The 18,569-nt window shown below is 53.4% G+C and overlaps 4 protein-coding genes across 4 annotated transcripts; all 4 read left to right on the top strand.

The window, feature by feature from the left end:
* Positions 1-3,606: 3,606 nt before the first annotated feature.
* On the top strand, positions 3,607-7,594 carry NCS57_00775800 (Polynucleotide adenylyltransferase; the record flags this gene model as incomplete). The annotated part of the gene is made up of 4 exons (XM_053057601.1): positions 3,607-4,633; positions 4,681-4,752; positions 4,802-5,020; positions 5,070-7,594. The coding sequence occupies 4 exons, from the start codon at positions 3,607-3,609 to the stop codon at positions 7,592-7,594; spliced, it is 3,843 nt and encodes a 1,280-aa protein (XP_052913796.1).
* A 1,270-nt stretch (positions 7,595-8,864) lies between these two features.
* NCS57_00775700 (uncharacterized protein) lies at positions 8,865-9,884 on the top strand (the record flags this gene model as incomplete). The annotated part of the gene is made up of 1 exon (XM_053057600.1): positions 8,865-9,884. Exon 1 carries the CDS (start codon positions 8,910-8,912, stop codon positions 9,882-9,884), a length of 975 nt encoding a protein of 324 aa, XP_052913795.1. The 5' UTR covers positions 8,865-8,909.
* Positions 9,885-12,128: 2,244 nt separating this feature from the next.
* Positions 12,129-15,194, top strand: NCS57_00775600 (uncharacterized protein; the record flags this gene model as incomplete). The annotated part of the gene is made up of 3 exons (XM_053057599.1): positions 12,129-12,281; positions 12,338-12,979; positions 13,032-15,194. 3 exons carry the CDS (start codon positions 12,129-12,131, stop codon positions 15,192-15,194), a joined length of 2,958 nt encoding a protein of 985 aa, XP_052913794.1.
* A 434-nt stretch (positions 15,195-15,628) lies between these two features.
* Positions 15,629-18,303, top strand: NCS57_00775500 (uncharacterized protein; the record flags this gene model as incomplete). Its single annotated transcript, XM_053057598.1, has 3 exons — positions 15,629-16,343; positions 17,110-17,287; positions 17,340-18,303. 3 exons carry the CDS (start codon positions 15,629-15,631, stop codon positions 18,301-18,303), a joined length of 1,857 nt encoding a protein of 618 aa, XP_052913793.1.
* Positions 18,304-18,569: the final 266 nt, after the last annotated feature.

Below are 18,569 nucleotides of genomic sequence, written 5' to 3'. Positions count from 1 at the left end.
TCTGAGCCTTGACCTGACGCGCCCCGGGCGTGACAGATGACGGGCTCTGAGATGGGCCATCCGTGTGCTGGCCTGGCAGGACCGCAATAGGGAGGACAAGGAGCAGAAGGAGGAGCAGGTACACGGGCCGCGAGTGGGCTCGATCATCAATCAATTCCATTCAAATCTTCTGGCTGTCTGTCTATTTTCGCCTCCGTCATTTATACGAGTGCCCCTCAAGAAAGTAAAGGGAACGGCCGGCTCCGAGTGCGGGTATTTGATCAAATCTGATTCAGTTTGGACAATCGAGGGCGGGAAATCTTGTGGTCTCAGTAGACATGATATGATGAAGTAGAAGAAGAGAGAACCAACAAGCTACATACCTGCAGAGAAAAGAATATGATTCCAACGTCGCCCTTTGAATCCCAAAAGGGGACACGCGAGGTCTCGCCTCCGCACACACGCACATGCCTACCACCACACAAGCGACAATGGCAAGACAAGCTGTAGCTGTAAAATTTGGGGCCAAAAGTCTGCGAACAGATAACAGTGCGCCACATAAAACCCACTAATTTGTATAATATAAAAAGATAACTAAGAAAAGATTCTTATATAAATAAAATAAATAAAAAATCTTTTCTTATAAATAAATACTAAATCTAACTTTCTGCTTATTTACTTTTTTTATATATAGTATAATTAAGCCTAGATAAATTATTAAAGATAAAAAGTATATTTTTTAGTGCGAAAATGCCCTAAAAGAGTTCCGTCGCACTGTATTAAGCCCCCTATAAGTCACTAAAGTCCTCTATATTTCCCACTATATTATAGAGCCTTAAAATGTATATTATTTCCTCTATTTTCTTACCTTTATATCTTATCTAATAATAATAATAAAATTATTTTAAAACTACTATAAGTATTTTAAGCTATTTATATAATATATATTATAATTTTAATATTCCAACTAATTTATTGAGGCTTTTATCATGGTTTTAAAATGTTAAAAAATAGTGATTTAAGGTGATGCACTGCAGGTTGTTCGTAGACTTTTGGCCCTTAATTTTACCTGCACGTCTCTCCGCAATTATCATGCGCTGTCGGCCTCTTCATTTGAGGCTGCATCTCAATAATTACCCGCCACGGACGGACATTTACGGCGGCAGCAGAAGGGCCTGCTAATTGCTAATTCTGGGCTTCTGTCGGTCGCACCGGTCGCGTACCTGATTCTGCCGGTCCCTTAGACACAGCCAAATCCTCCTCCCGTAAGAAACGAAGGAGAGTCCTGAGTTTGAGGGGAATTGGAGGACCGACCCCTCGGAATCCAGAACCCGCCCTCCACCAAAACCAGGCGTGAGAGAGCCTCCTTGATGGCTGGCTACCGGTCGGAAAGGTACCGGCCGAGACTGTTCCTCTGGATCAAGCTCCTCTCCAGGGACGGGTCGTGACTTGGCGGCGCCGTAGCAGCACAACAGGGCAAGGGCCCAAGGCATGGATCACGGCCAGGAGTCATCCATGGGAGAGACGCGGGTGGGACACACGGGGCGCGTCAGGGGGGAGAGAGTACAGAATCAGGGTCCCCGTTCGGCAGCGCATCGGCCAAGGCCCCTGTAGAGACTGACACAGCGCTAGCCAGGAAGTGCAGTTCTAAACTGACAAGAGGATGGCCTGTTTGGAGGAGGAATATCCGTATCTTGAGTTTGATGGGTTGAGGTGCACCTAGAGAAGGAAAGGCAATCTTGGGTGCATCTGCAAGCCCGAGTCCATCCCGTCATCTCGGCCAACGCTCCAATGGCACAGTCGCAACCTCTAACGAACCGCACACAGTGCATCTCTCTTGTTAGGATCCCTGACGGGCTTTGTCCATGGATCCCAGTGGCCCTATTGCTTCGCTAACTATTGCGGAGGCTGCTGCCACGCGCTGGACGGTACAGTAGGCACAGGCGGGTGGATCTCGCTATTCCACGGGCATGTTCCCCCTAGCACACGCCGGAAGCTGGGCCTGGCTCGAGATGGCCCTGTTGCTGGCCCCGTTCTGCGCCCTGTTACTGCTGGAGGAACCTACTGATTCCCTTCCCCCCCCCCTTTGCCGTCAATTACCATCTCATATTGCCTATCCCATCCCGTTGCCCTCTCGGGTGTCCCGCGTCCCTTTTTCCATCTGCTGGAAGGGCCCTGCTGAGGCTGTCGCTTGGCAGTGGGACCCTCCGCTCGCTACCGGCGCAGGCGCCCATTGGATTTTCGCCCGCCCGCGCGTGGGCGGATGGATGATGGGTGTCGGGTCATGGAAACACTGTACCGGCACTGTGATTGCCCTGGTAAACGGCCATGTTGGCTTTCCACTTTCTGACGAGAGGCGTTTGGTAGCAGAAATGTACCGAGTTTGTGTCATGAACAGGACAGACGGACGGGACAAACTGGCAAAAGCCCAGCCCCCGCTGAGGTGAGAGCGAACATCGAAATGAGTGAGCTTATCCCGGGGCTCCGAGGGATGGACGGACGCGCTGCGCTGCGGTTGCACATGATGATAATACCGGACAATTCATGCAAGTACAGTGTGCAAACCGTCCTCCTCGCACCTCAGTCCATCCATGGACATCCCCTCCCCTCAGTGGCACTCGACTTGCTCAGTGGAGGGTGGGCCATCCATCTGTTGGACTTGCGAGGTACCAACTGTACTAACTCCCGTCTTCTCACGCACAGCTCACACACAGCACACCTGCATCCGCCATACTACATTGGAACCCCAATCCCAATCCCAGACCCAGATCCAGCCAGAATCACCAAAAAGGACGGCACTTGGAGGACGGGCTCGGTCTCTCTTGCTTGTGTGTGTCTCTCTCTCACTCAGCCTGTCCTGTCCCGCTCGTGGCTCTACTACTCCATTCGCATTTGTTGCTTTGTTTCTTCTCTTCTCAATCATCATTCTCTCTCCCATCTTCTCGGTACTACTTGCTCGCTCTCCTTCTCCTTCGCATCATCTCAGAAACCAACCCATTCGCCCTCTCCCCCACGAGGTGAACCGGCGTCCCTCGCACCGAGCGACCCCTTTTGGCAAGGACCCCCCCACAAGCAAGCGTCTCGGTCCCATACACAGTCCACGTCCATCCGTTCACCATCCTCGAATCCTCCATTTCCATCATTATCCCGCGCCCCGGGGCTTCGCCGTTATACCAAAAAAAGCTGCCTCGTCCTCGCACAACAAACTACAACCAACACACACGCTCTTCGACTTTGAAAGGGCGCTGTTCTCGTTTCTTGCCTCTTTTCCACGACGGTTTTTTATTTTATTTTCGCCAGTAGCCTTGCTTCAACTGCTTTGTCTCGACGATTCATCCTCGCTATTTCCGCCGTCCGCCTTGGCTTTTCCCCGAACAGCGCCTCGTGGTCATCTTCGCCCCCTGCTCCTTTGACTGTGCATTGGTTCGGATACAGAGGCCTCGACGCTCCCTCCGGTCCTCAATACCCTCGCCGTCGCTTCTTTGCTCCCAATTTCTGTCATCTCTTGTCGGCATCAAGAAAAGAATACACTCCAAGACTCTCTATAGACAAGACAGCCTCGTCGACGCCTGTTGTCGCCTCCCCGCACTCCTTTGAAACTGTCCCGGGGCTCGCTCGCTGCTCCATATGGACACCCAGACCACAACGGCCGAACCTCAGCATCCCTATCCCCCAAGTCCTTGGAACACGGTCTCGACGATAACATCGAGCACGACGAGTTCGACGACGGCCTCGACGACGAGCAGCCACAGCGCTCCCGCCGCCGACGGCTCCTTCTTCCCCGACCCGGCCGCCACCCAGTTTCACTCTCATCTCGACTTCCTCCCCTTTCTCCTCCCCCAGCAGTCCAACATCTACCACGCCCAGCTCCTACACTACAACAAGCTCATCTCGCCCGCCCGCGGAGGCGGCCTGCAGACGCCGCCGCTCCCTCCCGTCGTCTCCGCTCCCCATATCCAGGCCGCGCCCAGGTCGCGATCTTCTAGCAAGGTGTCGCTCAAGGACGCATCCGCCGGTAAGGGGAACACAGGAGGAGGCCATGGGAGCAGGTCACATCAGAACTCAGACAAGAGTCGCTCGGTTGTAACCTCCAAGGAGGTTCCGCCCAAGATGCCTTCCAAACAGTCGGCCGACTCATCGAGGCCTCTGCCCCGTCGATCCGCGCCCTCGGCTCAGTCCCATTCCAGCTCTGTGCCCTCGACGCCTCATCAGCACGCTCGCCAATTTTCCTTTGAGGATCGCGAGCCGTCCCCTACCGGCACAAACAATCACTCCCCCCGATCCGCCTACTCCGAGACAAATAGCACCCTGCCGTCGCTGCGGCCCTTGCCACCGCGATTAGGGGGCTGCAAGTATGAGACGGCCCAGATCAACTCCAGAAGGAGGATACCTTATTCGGTCGGCAACGACCGTCTTGAGAAGCTGGACTTGCAGACGGTAAAAAGCAAGCTGACCGAGGATGAGGAGCGAAAGTTGGCGACCGACATGCGAGAGGTCTATGACCGACTGCTGCCCACTGCCGCTGTCGAGGAGAACCGCAAGAAGCTGGTGCTGAAGCTTGAAAAGATCTTCAACGACGAGTGGCCTGGACACGACATCCGTGTTCATCTCTTTGGTTCTTCTGGAAATCTCCTTTGTTCGGATGACTCTGATGGTTTGTTGACTCCGCATTTCTCGTAAGCCACATCTAACCGGACCTAGTGGATATCTGCATCACGACCTCGTGGCGCGAATTGGAGGGCGTTTGCATGATCGCCGACCTCCTGGCGCGACGTATGTGCCTCGCCCACCCACCCAACTGTAACCCGCTGACAACACATAGGGGGAATGGAAAAGGTTGTCTGCATTTCGGCAGCCAAGGTGCCAATTGTCAAGATCTGGGATCCTGAATTGGGCCTTGCCTGCGACATGAATGTCAACAACACCCTTGCTCTCGAGAACACCCGCATGGTTCGAACATATATAGACACCGACCCTCGAGTTCGTGAGCTTGCCATGATTGTCAAGTATTGGACCCGGAGGAGGATAGTCAATGATGCGGGTACGTTTCACTTTTCCTCTTGCTGCAGATCTGGCTGACCGTTTTGTAGCGTTCGGCGGCACATTGAGTTCTTACACTTGGATTTGCTTGATCATCGCGTTCCTGCAGCTCCGAAGCCCTCCCGTCCTCCCCGCGCTGCATCAGCTGTCACACAAGCTTCCCAGGCCGGACGGTACCATGCCCGACTTTGCCGATGATCTCAAGAAGCTGTCTGGTTTTGGAAACAAGAACAAGTCATCGATCGCCGAGCTTCTGTTCCAGTTCTTTCGCTTCTACGCGCACGAGTTTGACTACGATAAGCACGTTCTCTCGGTCCGTCTCGGAAAGCTAGTTACCAAGCATGAGAAGAAGTGGCACTATGCGATTAACAACCAGCTCTGCGTCGAAGAGCCGTTCAACACCTCCCGTAACCTCGGGAACACGGCCGACGAGTACTCGTTCCGGGGATTGCATATGGAACTTCGACGAGCGTTCGACTTGATTTCAGTGGCGAACTTGGAAGAAGCGTGTGAACCGTACGTGTTTCCCAAAGAGGAGGAGAGGGTATGGTCCCGACCACCGCCACAATCTCGGCCTGTCCTGTTGCGCAGCTCGTCGCAGACACATTCTGGACGTGGCGGCCGTGGAAACCACCGCGGTGGACGACACAACAACAATTTTCACCGGAACAACGGGGGGAATCGGCGAGCATCGTCGGGCGTTCCCCAATATGATTCCAACACCAACACCAATAACGTGTATATCCCGCAGGTCAACATGCAGCAGGACCTGCAGTGGTATCAGAACCCGCAGTTCCAGTTCCAGTATACACAGCAAGATCTCATGACTCAGATGGCATATCACCAGGAGAACATGCGGCTTTTGTATGCTTCTCAGTCACCAGCATTTATGCAGCACCAGGCCCAAGCCCAGGCTCAGGCCATGAACCAGCAGCAGCAGAGGATGTCGACCAGCACAGGCTCCAACCAGCAACAGCAGCAGCAACAGTCTACGGACCGCTCGAGGACGAATTCCTTCGATAACCCGCCACTGAGTGCGCCCCTACGACCTGATCTGTATGCCCTGTATGGAATGACTCTGGGAGGGCCTTTCTTCCCTCAGGCAGGTGGCTACGGAACGTACCCTTCGTCTCCAGCTAGTACCAATGGCGCAACCCAGGACTTTCGTCGTTCCATGCAGCGATCAGGAGCGAACAATGAGGCAGGTGGCTCAACGAACGGTACTCTGCGGTCACACTCTCAGCCCGCATCCCGATCTCCGTCAGCGCAGGCAGCTGGGAACTACTTTGGTAACCAGCAAGTCAATGGCGCCAACTCTCGTAGCATGAATGGTGTTCCAATCCCGAGTTTCATGTCTGACGACACAGATTTCGACGAGACCCCCAAGGCTCATACCGACTCTCCACAGTCGGAAGAGGGCAAGTATGGCGCGTTTTACTTGACAGAGAGCCCTAGCCCCGGTAAACAATCTCAAAAGTCGCAGCCTGGTTCCAACGGTATTGCCTTTGGGGATCTCAGCCAAAAATCCAGCCCAGGACGTCGACGGCTCTCAACAGATCAACTCCCACAGACGATTCTCGACCGCAGGATGAGAAGGACATCCCGATCGCCCTCGCCACTGGGACACTCGCGAGCTTTCTCTGCAAGCACCGCATCGGCGCCACTTGCACAGGCCCCTTTCCCTGGAAGCCAGAACAAGAATCTCTCTCGACCCTTGGTTGTCAATGGGTCATGTCTGAAGACGAGTGTCATCCAGAGCCCACGCCAACCATCGGGCTCAGAGAGCAATGCTTCAGAAGACTCTTCCAACTTTGAGAACCCTCTCCAGATCGACGTTGGAAACGGTGTGCCAAGTTACCCCGTTGACGGTCCAATTGTCTCGTCAAGTGCACCAGAAGAGGCAGCGGTCAAGCAAGGGGTTTCTAACCAAGTTCCTGTTGTAGCGAACGGAACCACACCGCATATGGCCCCATCAACAGCTGATGATCCATCATTCCGAGAGCGCATCTTGATGATGAACACGTACTACATGGCCGCCTCTAATCTCGCGCAAGAACCAGTGGCGGGAACTTCACGCCTGTCGCCCTCGACCCGACAGCGTTTGATGTCCCGTCAGCAGAATGGAATTGCGCCGCTTGATCTCGCCATCGCTGAGCACCGAATTGATCGCCCTGTTGGTCAAGATTTTGCTCATCTTTCTCCAGTGTACGAGAACCGCACTCCTTCTCCCACAGTGGTTCGAAAGCCCGATGGACCTTTGAAATCAGACAAGCAGGCTGCACAGAACAGCCCCAAGGCATCACGGGGAGATGGGCCCAAGGCAGGCCAGAAGCCTGACGAGCGAGTGCAGGATTCCCAGGATGGATCGAAGCCTCAAAAGGGCCAGAAAGCCACTGCGCAGTCTCAGAAGGTCAACGGGATCCGAGAGAACGGCCACGTACGCGGGGCTAAGAGCGAGAGCGACGGAGGCTGGCAAAAGGCGGGCAAAGGAAAGAAGAAGGGTGCCAACAATGCCGCAAATCAAGGGAACGGCGAGCAGCTTCCCAAGCTTGAATCTGAGCGCAAGGGAGGCTGAAGTTGATGCCACACCGGGAACTACCGATGGAATATCTCGTGTAGTGACACGCAACCCAAGGTGGCAAGGACACCTCACGGGGTTTCGCCCGGGACAACGACGATCGCTTGATTTGTCAACTGGCATATCACCATTTTGGATAGGACGGACTGCAGCCTCGGCGCCGCTCCTAGCCACCGACGCCGTGTCAGGGATGCTTCGCGGGACGAGAATGGGACACGTTGGACACTATTCTGAATGAGATCCGGATAGGTGGAAGATGTTGACATGTGTAGCAAGTGTGTACGATTGATGTCGAGGGGAAGCCATCATCACAGCAACTTATACCACATCGGGTAGTGGTGTTCAGTTATAGATTGGCACGGAAGGCGGGCAGGCGGGGGGGGAGGGGATGGATGGAAGAATGACTGAATGGCCGGCTGGATGGATGAATGGATGGATGCAAAGCAAGGATGGAAAGGAGAGGCGTTGGCGTCTTTCTACACATGGCCGGTTGGGAGGCGTTTTATATACAGTTGCAATTGCATCGAGACAAGCCCATCTGGAAGGGGGGAGGGAGGGAAGCCAGTTTATATCTACAGGCTACACAGGCAGAGGAGGGACCAGCGTTTTTAGATGGTTGTCAGAAAAAGCATGACAGATGTAACGGAGCACAAAAATGACATACCTGAAAGTTTTAATGAATGAATGTTTCTATAGAGTGGTGGTGAATTGGGATGATATGAGTGCCTTGCTCAGTGATGTACAACCAATTGTGATCTCAGCCCTATCTTGTAGGTCCAGTCATTAACAATTCAGCTGGTCCGAATGTCTCATGGCACTCTTTGAGAACCCTTCAGGTTTCTTTGAGCGGGGCAGTTCGGTGTGTGTGAGCGAGCTGAGAGCGGCATGATGCCGAACTTCCGTCAAGATGACTGTTGCTTGCCATCTCCTCACTGCAGGCTAACCATGTCGCAGGCTGCAAACAGTCACAATCTGATAATCATCAATGCCTTGGGTACGCGAGCTGCAAGGTTGCGTTTGCGTGTCTTGACAAAGCTCTGTAGTCAGAGCTTATCAAAGGAATGGCTTCATTAGTCAGGCTTAGTGTGAGGGTGGGCTAGGCAAAAGCTGGTGGGCTGAAGTGGTGCCTGGGGTGGTGTTGGACGGATATTGCGGCGTGTGCGGGATATGGATTGAGGGCGGGGAGAATTGGGTTTGGAGGTGACGTTTGATGGGATGAGGGGATGGGTATAAAGAGATGGGTTTGTCTCGTTTGTTTTTACTTCGGTTGTGTCTTTGTCGATTTCTAACTTGGACGAAATACGTTTTCACAATGAGTATGCTTTCTGCTGAAGTCGCGGAATGGGGCGCTGTACCAAAGCCCATGAGGATCCTCCCTCCTCCCACCCCCATCCACGAGGAAGAAGTCGAGATCCGAGTCCTCGCTACAGGCCTTCACCAACTCGTCCGCACCCGAGCCGCGGGCAAGCACTACACTTCGACATCTCTCCCCCACGTCCCCGGAGTCGACGGCGTCGGCATCAACGTCTCGACGGGGAAGAAGTCCTACTTTACCACGCTCACCACTGGAGAAGGCACTTTTGCTGAGATTGTTAATGTTCCTGTTGAGGATGTTACGGAGCTGCCTGATGGTGTTGATCCTGTTGTTGCGGCTGCGCTTATGAACCCTGTCATGAGTAGCTGGATGGGACTCAAGAAGCGGGTGGATTTTCTCAAGGACAGGAAAGGCAAGGAGGGAAAGCCTTGGAAGGTCCTTATCATGGGAGCTACGAGTGCAAGCGGAAAAATCGCCATCAAAGTTGCCCGCACTCTTGGAGCAACACAAGTCGTCGGCGCGGCTCGTAATAAGGATGCTCTCGCCACACTTCCTCTTGACTCGACAATCGTCCTCCAGGATCCGCCTACATCCACCGACTTTTCCGCAGCGGCGGACGCTGACGTGGTGCTCGACTACCTCTACGGTCCATGGCCAGCAGCATACCTAACAAGCGCCTCAACAGCCTCAGCAAAGAACGCCCTCACTTGGGTAGGAATCGGCGCCATGGCCGGCGACGGAGCTGAGATCCCTGCAGCGGGCCTCCGACGACGGGACGTCAGTGTTCGAGGCGCGGGACCGGGAGCGTGGAAGCTGGAGGAGTACGCGGCCGAGGTGCCGGGTATGTTGAATGTGCTTGTTGGGGAGGGGGATGAGGGGATCCGGAGGGTGAAGATGGAGGATGTTGAGGAGGGGTGGAAGAGCAAGGAGAAGGGGAGAGTTGTGTTTGTGTTTGGGGATGAGGGTGTTTGAAGGTGTTTTGGGGTGGGATTTAATGGACGGTTATGAATCAGAATGAGAATTATGACACGATTTTGTATTTCCACCTTTCAAGTTGCTTTGTGATCTTGTGCTGTTGTCCCGTGTACTTTGGTGATGTGTGATTGAGCTGTAATTATCTATGTGACAAACACACCACAAGAAGAGTCTCTTACATAGAGCAAGAAGGGAATCAAAGTATAATCTGATAATTGAATTGCCAATGCCATAATTATTATTGGCAATTAGTTCTGTTGCCTGGACAGTCAGCCCTATCCTATATTCACCCTATATCTCACGACATTTGTTCCTAAATCAAGCCATGGTGAAGATCCTCGGGTTAAGGCTCAGCTCCAGCTCTGCCTGAAGGTATCGTGTTGATCTTTTAATCCATGCTCATACGTACCAATGGAAGCTGTCAGCACCATGATCAGATTTCCATTCTGCGGCATTGCCTGGCTTCACCCATGATCCGGCCCCCAAACACCACCTAGCCCGCCCACCTGCCAGCCCCACGAAAGACCCGGTAGACAGACCGGCACTCCAAAAATAGTGCCGCCAAATCCCAGACAACAGGGCTTGCAAAAGTCTGGAGAAGAGACAGGGCGGACGGGATGTTCTGAGGAATCAGCATCGTTTTTATGTCGGAGCCTAAAAGTGGGCGTTGGCAGGGGTTGCAAGAGGGCCTTGGGAGATCTGGTTGAGATGGAGGGGCGAGATATGAGACATTGTGTTTCAGCGAGGCGGTTTCTGGTCTTGGTATTTGTGAAAGGCTGAATTTAGGGCTGTGACGGTTGTCTGAGCCTAAGTGAGGCCAGCAGGTGATTGTGATGTTGTCTGGACGAGGTGCATATAGAGCTGCCTTGGATACGACAAGGCATCTTTCGAGTTGAGTGAATACGAACTACGAGAATGCCTGTATTGAATACATGATACATCTATTCCTGCAACCCTGTTTGAGGCTGCCTCGTTGACACGAGGCTCTGGTGGGTTACCTTGACCGTGAGCTGGCCTGGTCTAGTCCACGATCCATCGTGGTGGAGCTTTCACGAGCCATGACGGCAAGCCGAGGAGCACATGTTAGAGTGGATATTGATGTATACAGAAGATTCAAGAGATAAGAGATGAGGTATACAAAACATGGCTCTGCGCTAGTTAAACGACACTTGTCATCGAGACTGCAGATATAGATCAGGGCAGTCTCGTGACCTAGGACTTGAACGTCTCCTCCCCCGCAATTGTCTTGGCTCTTTTGGTAGCAGAGCAGCAAGAGCCGGCAGCCTATACTCCACAGAATAAACGGCTGCCCCCCTTTCGACGAAACCCCACGGATCGTCTATTAAAGCACCTCGAAGGATGTAAAGTTCTGGAGTCCTTCATACAGTCGTTGCATGTTTATTGGCTTCAGTCCTAGAGAGTCGCCCGGAACGGTCCGTACTGTGCTGATTGAGTCCAGCACTGTGCCTCCACCCCAGTCTAACCCCCGGCTTCCAGGCCATACGTCACAATCCATACAGTACGAGCCAAGAAGTCCATCCAGCCGCGCTCACCATCCATCTCATCTCAGCTCCGATCCTCTCCTCTTTCACTCACCCCGTCTCATCCCACCCGCAGCGCGTGCATCTACAAACGCGTTGTCCTTGCGCATCTTGAGGCCTCGTCGTCGCGCGGCCGCTAACAGAGTCCAGACAGTCGATAGTCCTACTCCAGTTAATCGCCCCGGTTTTCAACCCCAGTCTCACCAAGCCCGCTAGTTAGCGACCTTTGGCACCTGCTCTCTCCGCCTTCCGCTCAGCCCAGGCCCTATCCTTTGGAAACAACGACAATAGCCGAAGCCCGACCTGACCTTTTGGCTGCCGTATTCCTCCTCGACAAGCGAGTGTCTTGCTGTTGGGAATATTCTGCCGTCTTTCATAGACCCTGTCAGCCTTGCCGCTTGCTTCATCGCGAACCATATCCCCGGAGACTGTGGGGTTACAGCGACCGCCGATAACTAGCGATTATCAGTCCCCGTCCCTCCTGCGCCCACGATCCGACGACCCCGGCTCGACGGCCTCTCACTGCGTTGCCACCGAACAACACCGACAACCAAAAAAGATACGATAGTCACGGGATCACACGGGCAGTCTCTAGCAGTCTTCCGGCCCCTCTCGTCCCGGAGAGGCCTCGCTTCCTCACGGTGGCTATGATGCAGTGGTCTCGCACCGGCACTGAAGCTGTGCAAGTCCTCGAGGCCTGATGCGATCCCACCGGGCTTCCGTTCCTTCCGGCGACAAACACTCCAACATATCTATGAGGGTCGACATGGTCTCGAGGACTTCAAGCGATGGCCCTCCCCCGGGCGTTGGGCGGAAATGGAACTCTCTGATCAACAAGATCCCAAGGAGAGGGGTACGTCGAAGCGATGCTTGGCTCAGAGAACCCGACTAATGTGTGTCGTGCGACAGATCAAGATAATAAGTCAACATGCCCCCGACACGAGTACTTCAGACCTAGGTCTCAATCCCAAATCCCCCGAGTCCCATTCCACCAATCCCCTCGAAACCCAAGAATCCAACATGCGCCAGCTCCAGAGCCTGGTCGGGCGCATGCCGCGCAACATCCCCTCCTCACCCGACCACGTCGACGCCGCTTATAACGACCTTAAAAAGGTCAAGGAGCAATGCGCTACACTATGCCGACAAATCCTCACAGACGAGCTCCGCCGCGCCCGCGATGTTCGCGGCGGGGGCGAAGTTCCGAACCGTCGCGACTCATCCGTCGAGTCTCCCCGCAGTCCCGGTCATATATACGATACGAGGAGTTCCTTTAGCGGGAGGAGTTTGGCCGAGGTTGTTTCTGGGAGCGTTGTCAAGAGCATTCACCAGAATGACGCCTGGCTTACGGCTGTCCGTGACTGGAAGAACTACCTCGAGTCCCTTGCCGAAGCATGCCGAACGAGTCTCATCGAGACATATAAGAATAATGAGCGCGAGGCGACACCTGAGATGGTTGAGGCCTTGTTCACAAACAAGCCTTTCCGCAAGGAGGCCGTTGCGCGCATGCGCAATGCCAGTGTGACTCGGGTCATGTCACCAGATCCTCAATTCGTGAGTCTACTTTGGCCGTTCGCTCTTGCGAATACTGACTGACCGTTCCCAGTTCCCTAAATACGAGATGCGCTTCTACAATTACGAAAGAATAAAGCAAGAGTTGACCGAGATCCGACAAATGCTTCAGTCCGGCGAATCAGGCATCTCCCCCGACCGCACCATCAACGAGTATGTCATCTCTCAGCGAGGTGATGCTGTTCTCGAATTCGCAAACACCGCTCCCGAATGTGGTCTCAATGACCCGGCACTCCGATTTCGAGTATCGTCTTATATGCTAGCGGAGACTTCCCCCATCTTTGCTCGCATGTTTTCGGGGCATTCTAGTAATTTACATCCCAATGACGACGACGATCTTTCGACACTATTACCATCGCCCCCGACAAAGTACTTTTGCAAGGACGGATCAGAAGTCAAGCTATACCGCATGCCACAAGTCGAGCTCAACCGCCTGAGTTCTCTCGAGATTCTGTTGCACGCAGCGCACATGCACAATGAGAGGGTGCCCAAGGAAATCAGTTTTGAGCAATTCGTCGCCATCGCTGAGTGCTGTATGAGATACAAGAGCACATCACCCCTGGAACTTGTCGTGGAACATCTGTGGATGCCTCAATGGATGCACAAGGGTGCCGACGACATGCCTGACGGACTTTTGGTGATCAGCTATGCCTTTGGGTTACGACAACTCTTCTCACGAATGTCCAAGACTACCATTCTCAACCTAGTTGACGAAAAGGAGCTGCAGGCTAAGCCTTGGCCGCAAAAGATCAAGGACAAGATTTGGGCCGTCCGATGCGCCAAGGTCGCCCAGGTTCATGACTGCTGTGTCAATGCCATTCAAGAATACCTCAGAGCCCCAACGCACACTTCAGTTGAGCCAGGGGGCTCACCAACAGAGCCAAACAGCTTGTCGTCCGATATAGTGACTCCCATGATGCTTACGAGCACACCCAGATGTCCCAAGGGCAGTCATTGGTGTGACGCAACAAATCTAGGATGGTTAATGCTGGTTTACAATGAGATGGGCCTGTTGCCGCACATCATGCGACCAAGCGTGCTGAATCACCTCCCCGAGTCGCAACCGCAGCCTAGGAGTCTAGCTCAGATGGTTGATGCATTGAGGAGGGTACCGGCACCGCCAACCCCTGTTCACCGTGGTGTGTGCGACCTAGGCCCGGCTTTTCGGTCGTCTATCAACGACATCTACAACAGCGTGTTGGGCCTGACGCTATTTGACATTAGCGGCAAGAGCCATGGCTGGGCTCTCTCGAAACACCGTGAACGGGAACCGCAGACACAGCTCAACAAGGGATTGAGTGGCATGGCTGCGAATGACCCGGGATACAGTGTTGCAACCGAGTTTCCCGAGATCATTCGGCTCCGCGTCATGTGCGAACTCGGGGAATTGGAGGATCTTCATGCTGCTGCCATGATCAACCGGGCGTATTACGAGACGTTCAAGAAGCATGAGCTCTTCTTGATGAGGAACATCTTGCGCATGGACCGGAAACGAGCAGGGGCAAGGCAACACATTCCGATTACCATCAACACCAATGAAGAGAAGGTGCTCAAGGAGGAATCGGATATCCTCAAGACAACAGCAGGCGATACAGCGGACGCCATGACCATTATGACAGAAGGTGACGATGACGATGTGGAATACACGGACTCTGATGATGATAGCCTATACTCGTCACAAGCACCATCCGTTCAGCGGTCGGTGCCCAGGAGTTCGTTCTCGAGAGGGCCTGATCGCCGGGGATCTACAGAGCCGTCCGTGGTGAGCGCGGGCAGCCCTGTGCGGACACCACGGCCACGACCTGAAACACCCACTTCAAGATCCACGAGGAGCAGAACTCCAACTACGCCACGACAGGCACCAGTGGATCTACCACCTCCGGCTGCGACCTCTCCTGCAAAGCCGACGGTTGACCATAATGAGGAGATCTATGAGCCGCCGCTCACAGTGGAAGAAGCACATCGAATTCTCTGGCCAGATGAAGTCATTGAAGCTGTAGCGCCACCCCCGCCTCCAGGCGTTGAGGGAATACGAGAAAAGTTCCGAGCAGGCGATCCGGCATTCGAGGAGAGGCTCGAAGAGAAGACTCTGGTTCCAACAGGAGACAAGCAATTGCGAAGTGAGCATGACCGTAGGGTTGGGCTCCTCAAAGGTGACCCCTGTGATGGGGACGGCCCAAGACGAGGAGGTAAATGAGAGAAAGAGATGGAACTATACCATGACATTTTGAACAGGCATTGGACAAGCGAGATTTGGATGAAGCATCTCGATATACACTACTGTGTCTTGGAACCTTTTTGGCTATGACGGGCGCTGGCTGGCTCTAGCATGGGGCGCTGATACCCTTGGCGCGAGGAGTTGGGATAACTTGGATCATGCATGGGATATAGCGGAGTTGGATCTTTAGCTGAATTATTAATGAATGAATGCATGAGAAGTCAAAGGAACCCTTTCTACCTCGAACTGTTGTTGATGTCAAGCACCTCGATCCATGCCGTATGATGGAGGATGTGATGAGGGATCAGCTCGGATGAGGAGGCCTATGTCAAGCCACGTCACTCTGTCAAGAAAGCATGCTGTTAATTCAGCTTACCTTGTACATCGCATTTTCTGCACGGTTTTTCTTAGCCATGGCCTCTGTGCTTCAACCGCACACTAGAATTCTCCGCGAGGAGAATATTGCTCTTCGACAAATTCTGGGGTATCGCCTCGAGACCATTCAAACCTCGCCATATAGCCCACCCCGGGTTGGACAATACCTACCCGGCACTTTGTTCAAGGACGCTTTGCTCGTGTCTGTTGATGTCGACAAGGGAGGAGGCTACGAAGCCATATCCCCTGAGCAGAGTTTCCACATTGGCGTGTCAATTTTTGATACTCGGTGTCTCGTGCAGAAGCTGGATGATCCTCGCGATGCCATCACATCTTACCAATTTATCAATAGGGATTCGCGGCCGTGTAAGTGGGCCGCCAAGAGCTTCATCTTTGGAGAGACGGAGTTAATGACACTCAACGACTTTGCATCGCGGATTTCTTTGCTCACCAAGGACCGCGATTACGTCTTAGTCGCACATGGGGTTGGGGAGGATGTTAAAGTTCTCAACAACATCGATCCCAAAATTGTGGACCGAGCCTCTTACGTCTTGGATACAGTCAAAGCTGCGCAGTTTCCCCTACAGCTGTCCTATCGGTACAACGTTGAGAAGCTTTTCGACGAGCTTGGGAACGACGCTCATTTTGTTCTCAAGGCTTTGCTGATGATTGCTGTCCGCGATGGCCAGATGGTGCGGGAGCCTGGCGACGAAGAGCTATTTCGTTACCTTGCCGCTGTTGCGCATGCCCCGTGTGAGTTGCCGGTTTGGACTGACACCCCGCCGGTCACTTCCACATCACCAAAGTCGAACATAAAGCTGGGTATAAAGGCGAAGCGTCGATTACGTGCGGAGAGAAAGGCTGCTAGACGTGTGGTTGAGGAGCTACCTCGCGCTGACGAGTCAACGACTCAGCAGACCAAAGATGAGCAGCAACACAAGACACCTATCACATAACCCTGTTGGCGGGCACTTTCTATATGACGAGCCGGAATGGATCCAGGATCGCCACGGAGAGTCGAAGACCTCTCTCTGACGTCTACGAGGCTTATCTACGAGGTCAATGGTTATAAGAAGGGGATATAGTTGGTACGCCCCATGAGGGAGGATGCAGCGATGAGAGGGTCTATAACGAAACAAACCCCTGAATAGTCTTGAGCAACATAAACACCTGCTTGCTTCAGATATGCCTGGGGACCCCCAATGCTGGAGTCAAAATAACGTTGGAACAAGCTCAGATAGAAGAGGATGTACTTCTGCACTCAAGTACGGAGTCCACGGCGACGTTGGTATCTCTCAATGCGGGGTCTTCTATCTGACTGTCGTTGAAAGGGCCGCAGCTGAGGATTGAAAGGAGGGGTATTGTCGCTGAACTGTATCCCGTGGGCATCCAGACACTTCATCACTCTAGAATTTTATCGCGGTGTTTTTTGCTCTGGGCTGCCCTCAAGCCAATTCTCATCCTCATATACAGGCGCTATGTCGCCTCCAGAAAGAGGTTCGCACTGGTCGGGCCACAGACGGCGGAGATCTCACCAAGGGAACAAGAGACACGCTCACCAACAGCCGGCGGCCGGCCCTCACCCAGGACCATTTCGCGGAAACCGTCGTCGTCTGCGCCGGCAAATACGACCACAGCCGCAACAGCCTGAGGGGCCTGTTGTTTGTCCAACAGGGATATTTAATCCGACTGGTCATGTTCAGTATGTCCTAACGCTCCGTCATCTGTTATACGCTGACCCTTCCGTAGTGTGGCAAGAGATCGCAATTGGTTCAGTGACGATTACGTTCCTTTCCAGACTCGAATCCATGACTCGCGAGGTATCTGGTTTGAAGTCATTGACATAGGCACCGTTGTCCTCCCCATCGTGCAATCAGAGGGCGAGAGTGGTGAGATGATTCTGAAGAACGTGCTTCACTACCCAGACGCTGTCTGCAACATCGTGGGGAGCCTTGTCAGCTGTGGTGAACGTGTCTGGACCCTTAGAGATGATAAAATGCGCCCCGCTGTCTACTTCGAGCTGGAACAAGACAAGCCATTTCACCCACTCCTGCTTAGCGATCCGCCGCGCGGTGCCAGGCTGGGTCGTTGTCCATTGGATGAGAAGAGGAATTCCCTGTTCGGGCTATACTGGCCTGAGAACGAGAGAGAACGCTTTGAAGTCTCCCAAAGCAGGGCTCGAGTCTCCCAGGAAGAGGAAGAGGAAGAGATTTCAGATCCTCTCACTGATCGCGAGAAGGCGTGGCTTAAGAAGTACTGGAGGAGCGAGTTCCAGTTTCTAGCAGCGCATGCGTTGAACATCTACCACGAGGGTGACCGCAGTGTTGGAAGGGATTTTTTGAGGCAGTTCATGGCCGAGGACAAGAAGCATAAAGAGTCTCACAGGTACGATATGAGCGAGGACGAGGACGACTTCTTTGACGAGCCTGGACAAGATGGATTAGCGTTCGGGTTTATGACTCGCCACGATCCTAATGCTCACGTTGCCGACCGGCACTTTTCAGACGACGAGCTCGCATGGATCCAGGAGCGCCACGGAGATTCGAGGACCTTTCTGGCCTCGAATTGGCTTAGGTTCTACAATGATGATGATTGTCAGGAGGGAAAGGAGTTGGCGCAACAGCTCATGAGGAGAGGTGCGGAGATGAGAGAGGCATATGGGCTTCCACCAAGGCGATACATGGCGGGGGAGACTCTGCACGACAGCCGTTGAGAAGCGGTCAAGAGAGAGATCCGCCCAGTGCTAATGCTGGCTGATTAATGCGGTATTCAAGTACCTGTGTTTGTTCAATTCACTCGATAGTTTCGCGTCAGGGTTCTCTCCAAGAACAGTGTACCCTGCCCACACGAGAGCTGGAAGCTCGTAGACAGAGGCGTAGTTTTTTCTTCTTCTTTTTTTCAAGGCATCTGATCTACATCTAGGACACGAATCCAAGATTATGACTGGCCTCCAGCCTACTCCAGTACGACTGTGGCTGA

Source organism: Fusarium keratoplasticum, chromosome 5 (assembly GCF_025433545.1).
Source record: "Fusarium keratoplasticum isolate Fu6.1 chromosome 5, whole genome shotgun sequence".
NCBI classification, from domain to species: Eukaryota; Fungi; Ascomycota; class Sordariomycetes; order Hypocreales; family Nectriaceae; genus Fusarium; species Fusarium keratoplasticum.
The sequence above is the reverse complement of the archived record's forward strand: the minus strand, read 5'-3'. Positions and strand labels throughout refer to the sequence as shown.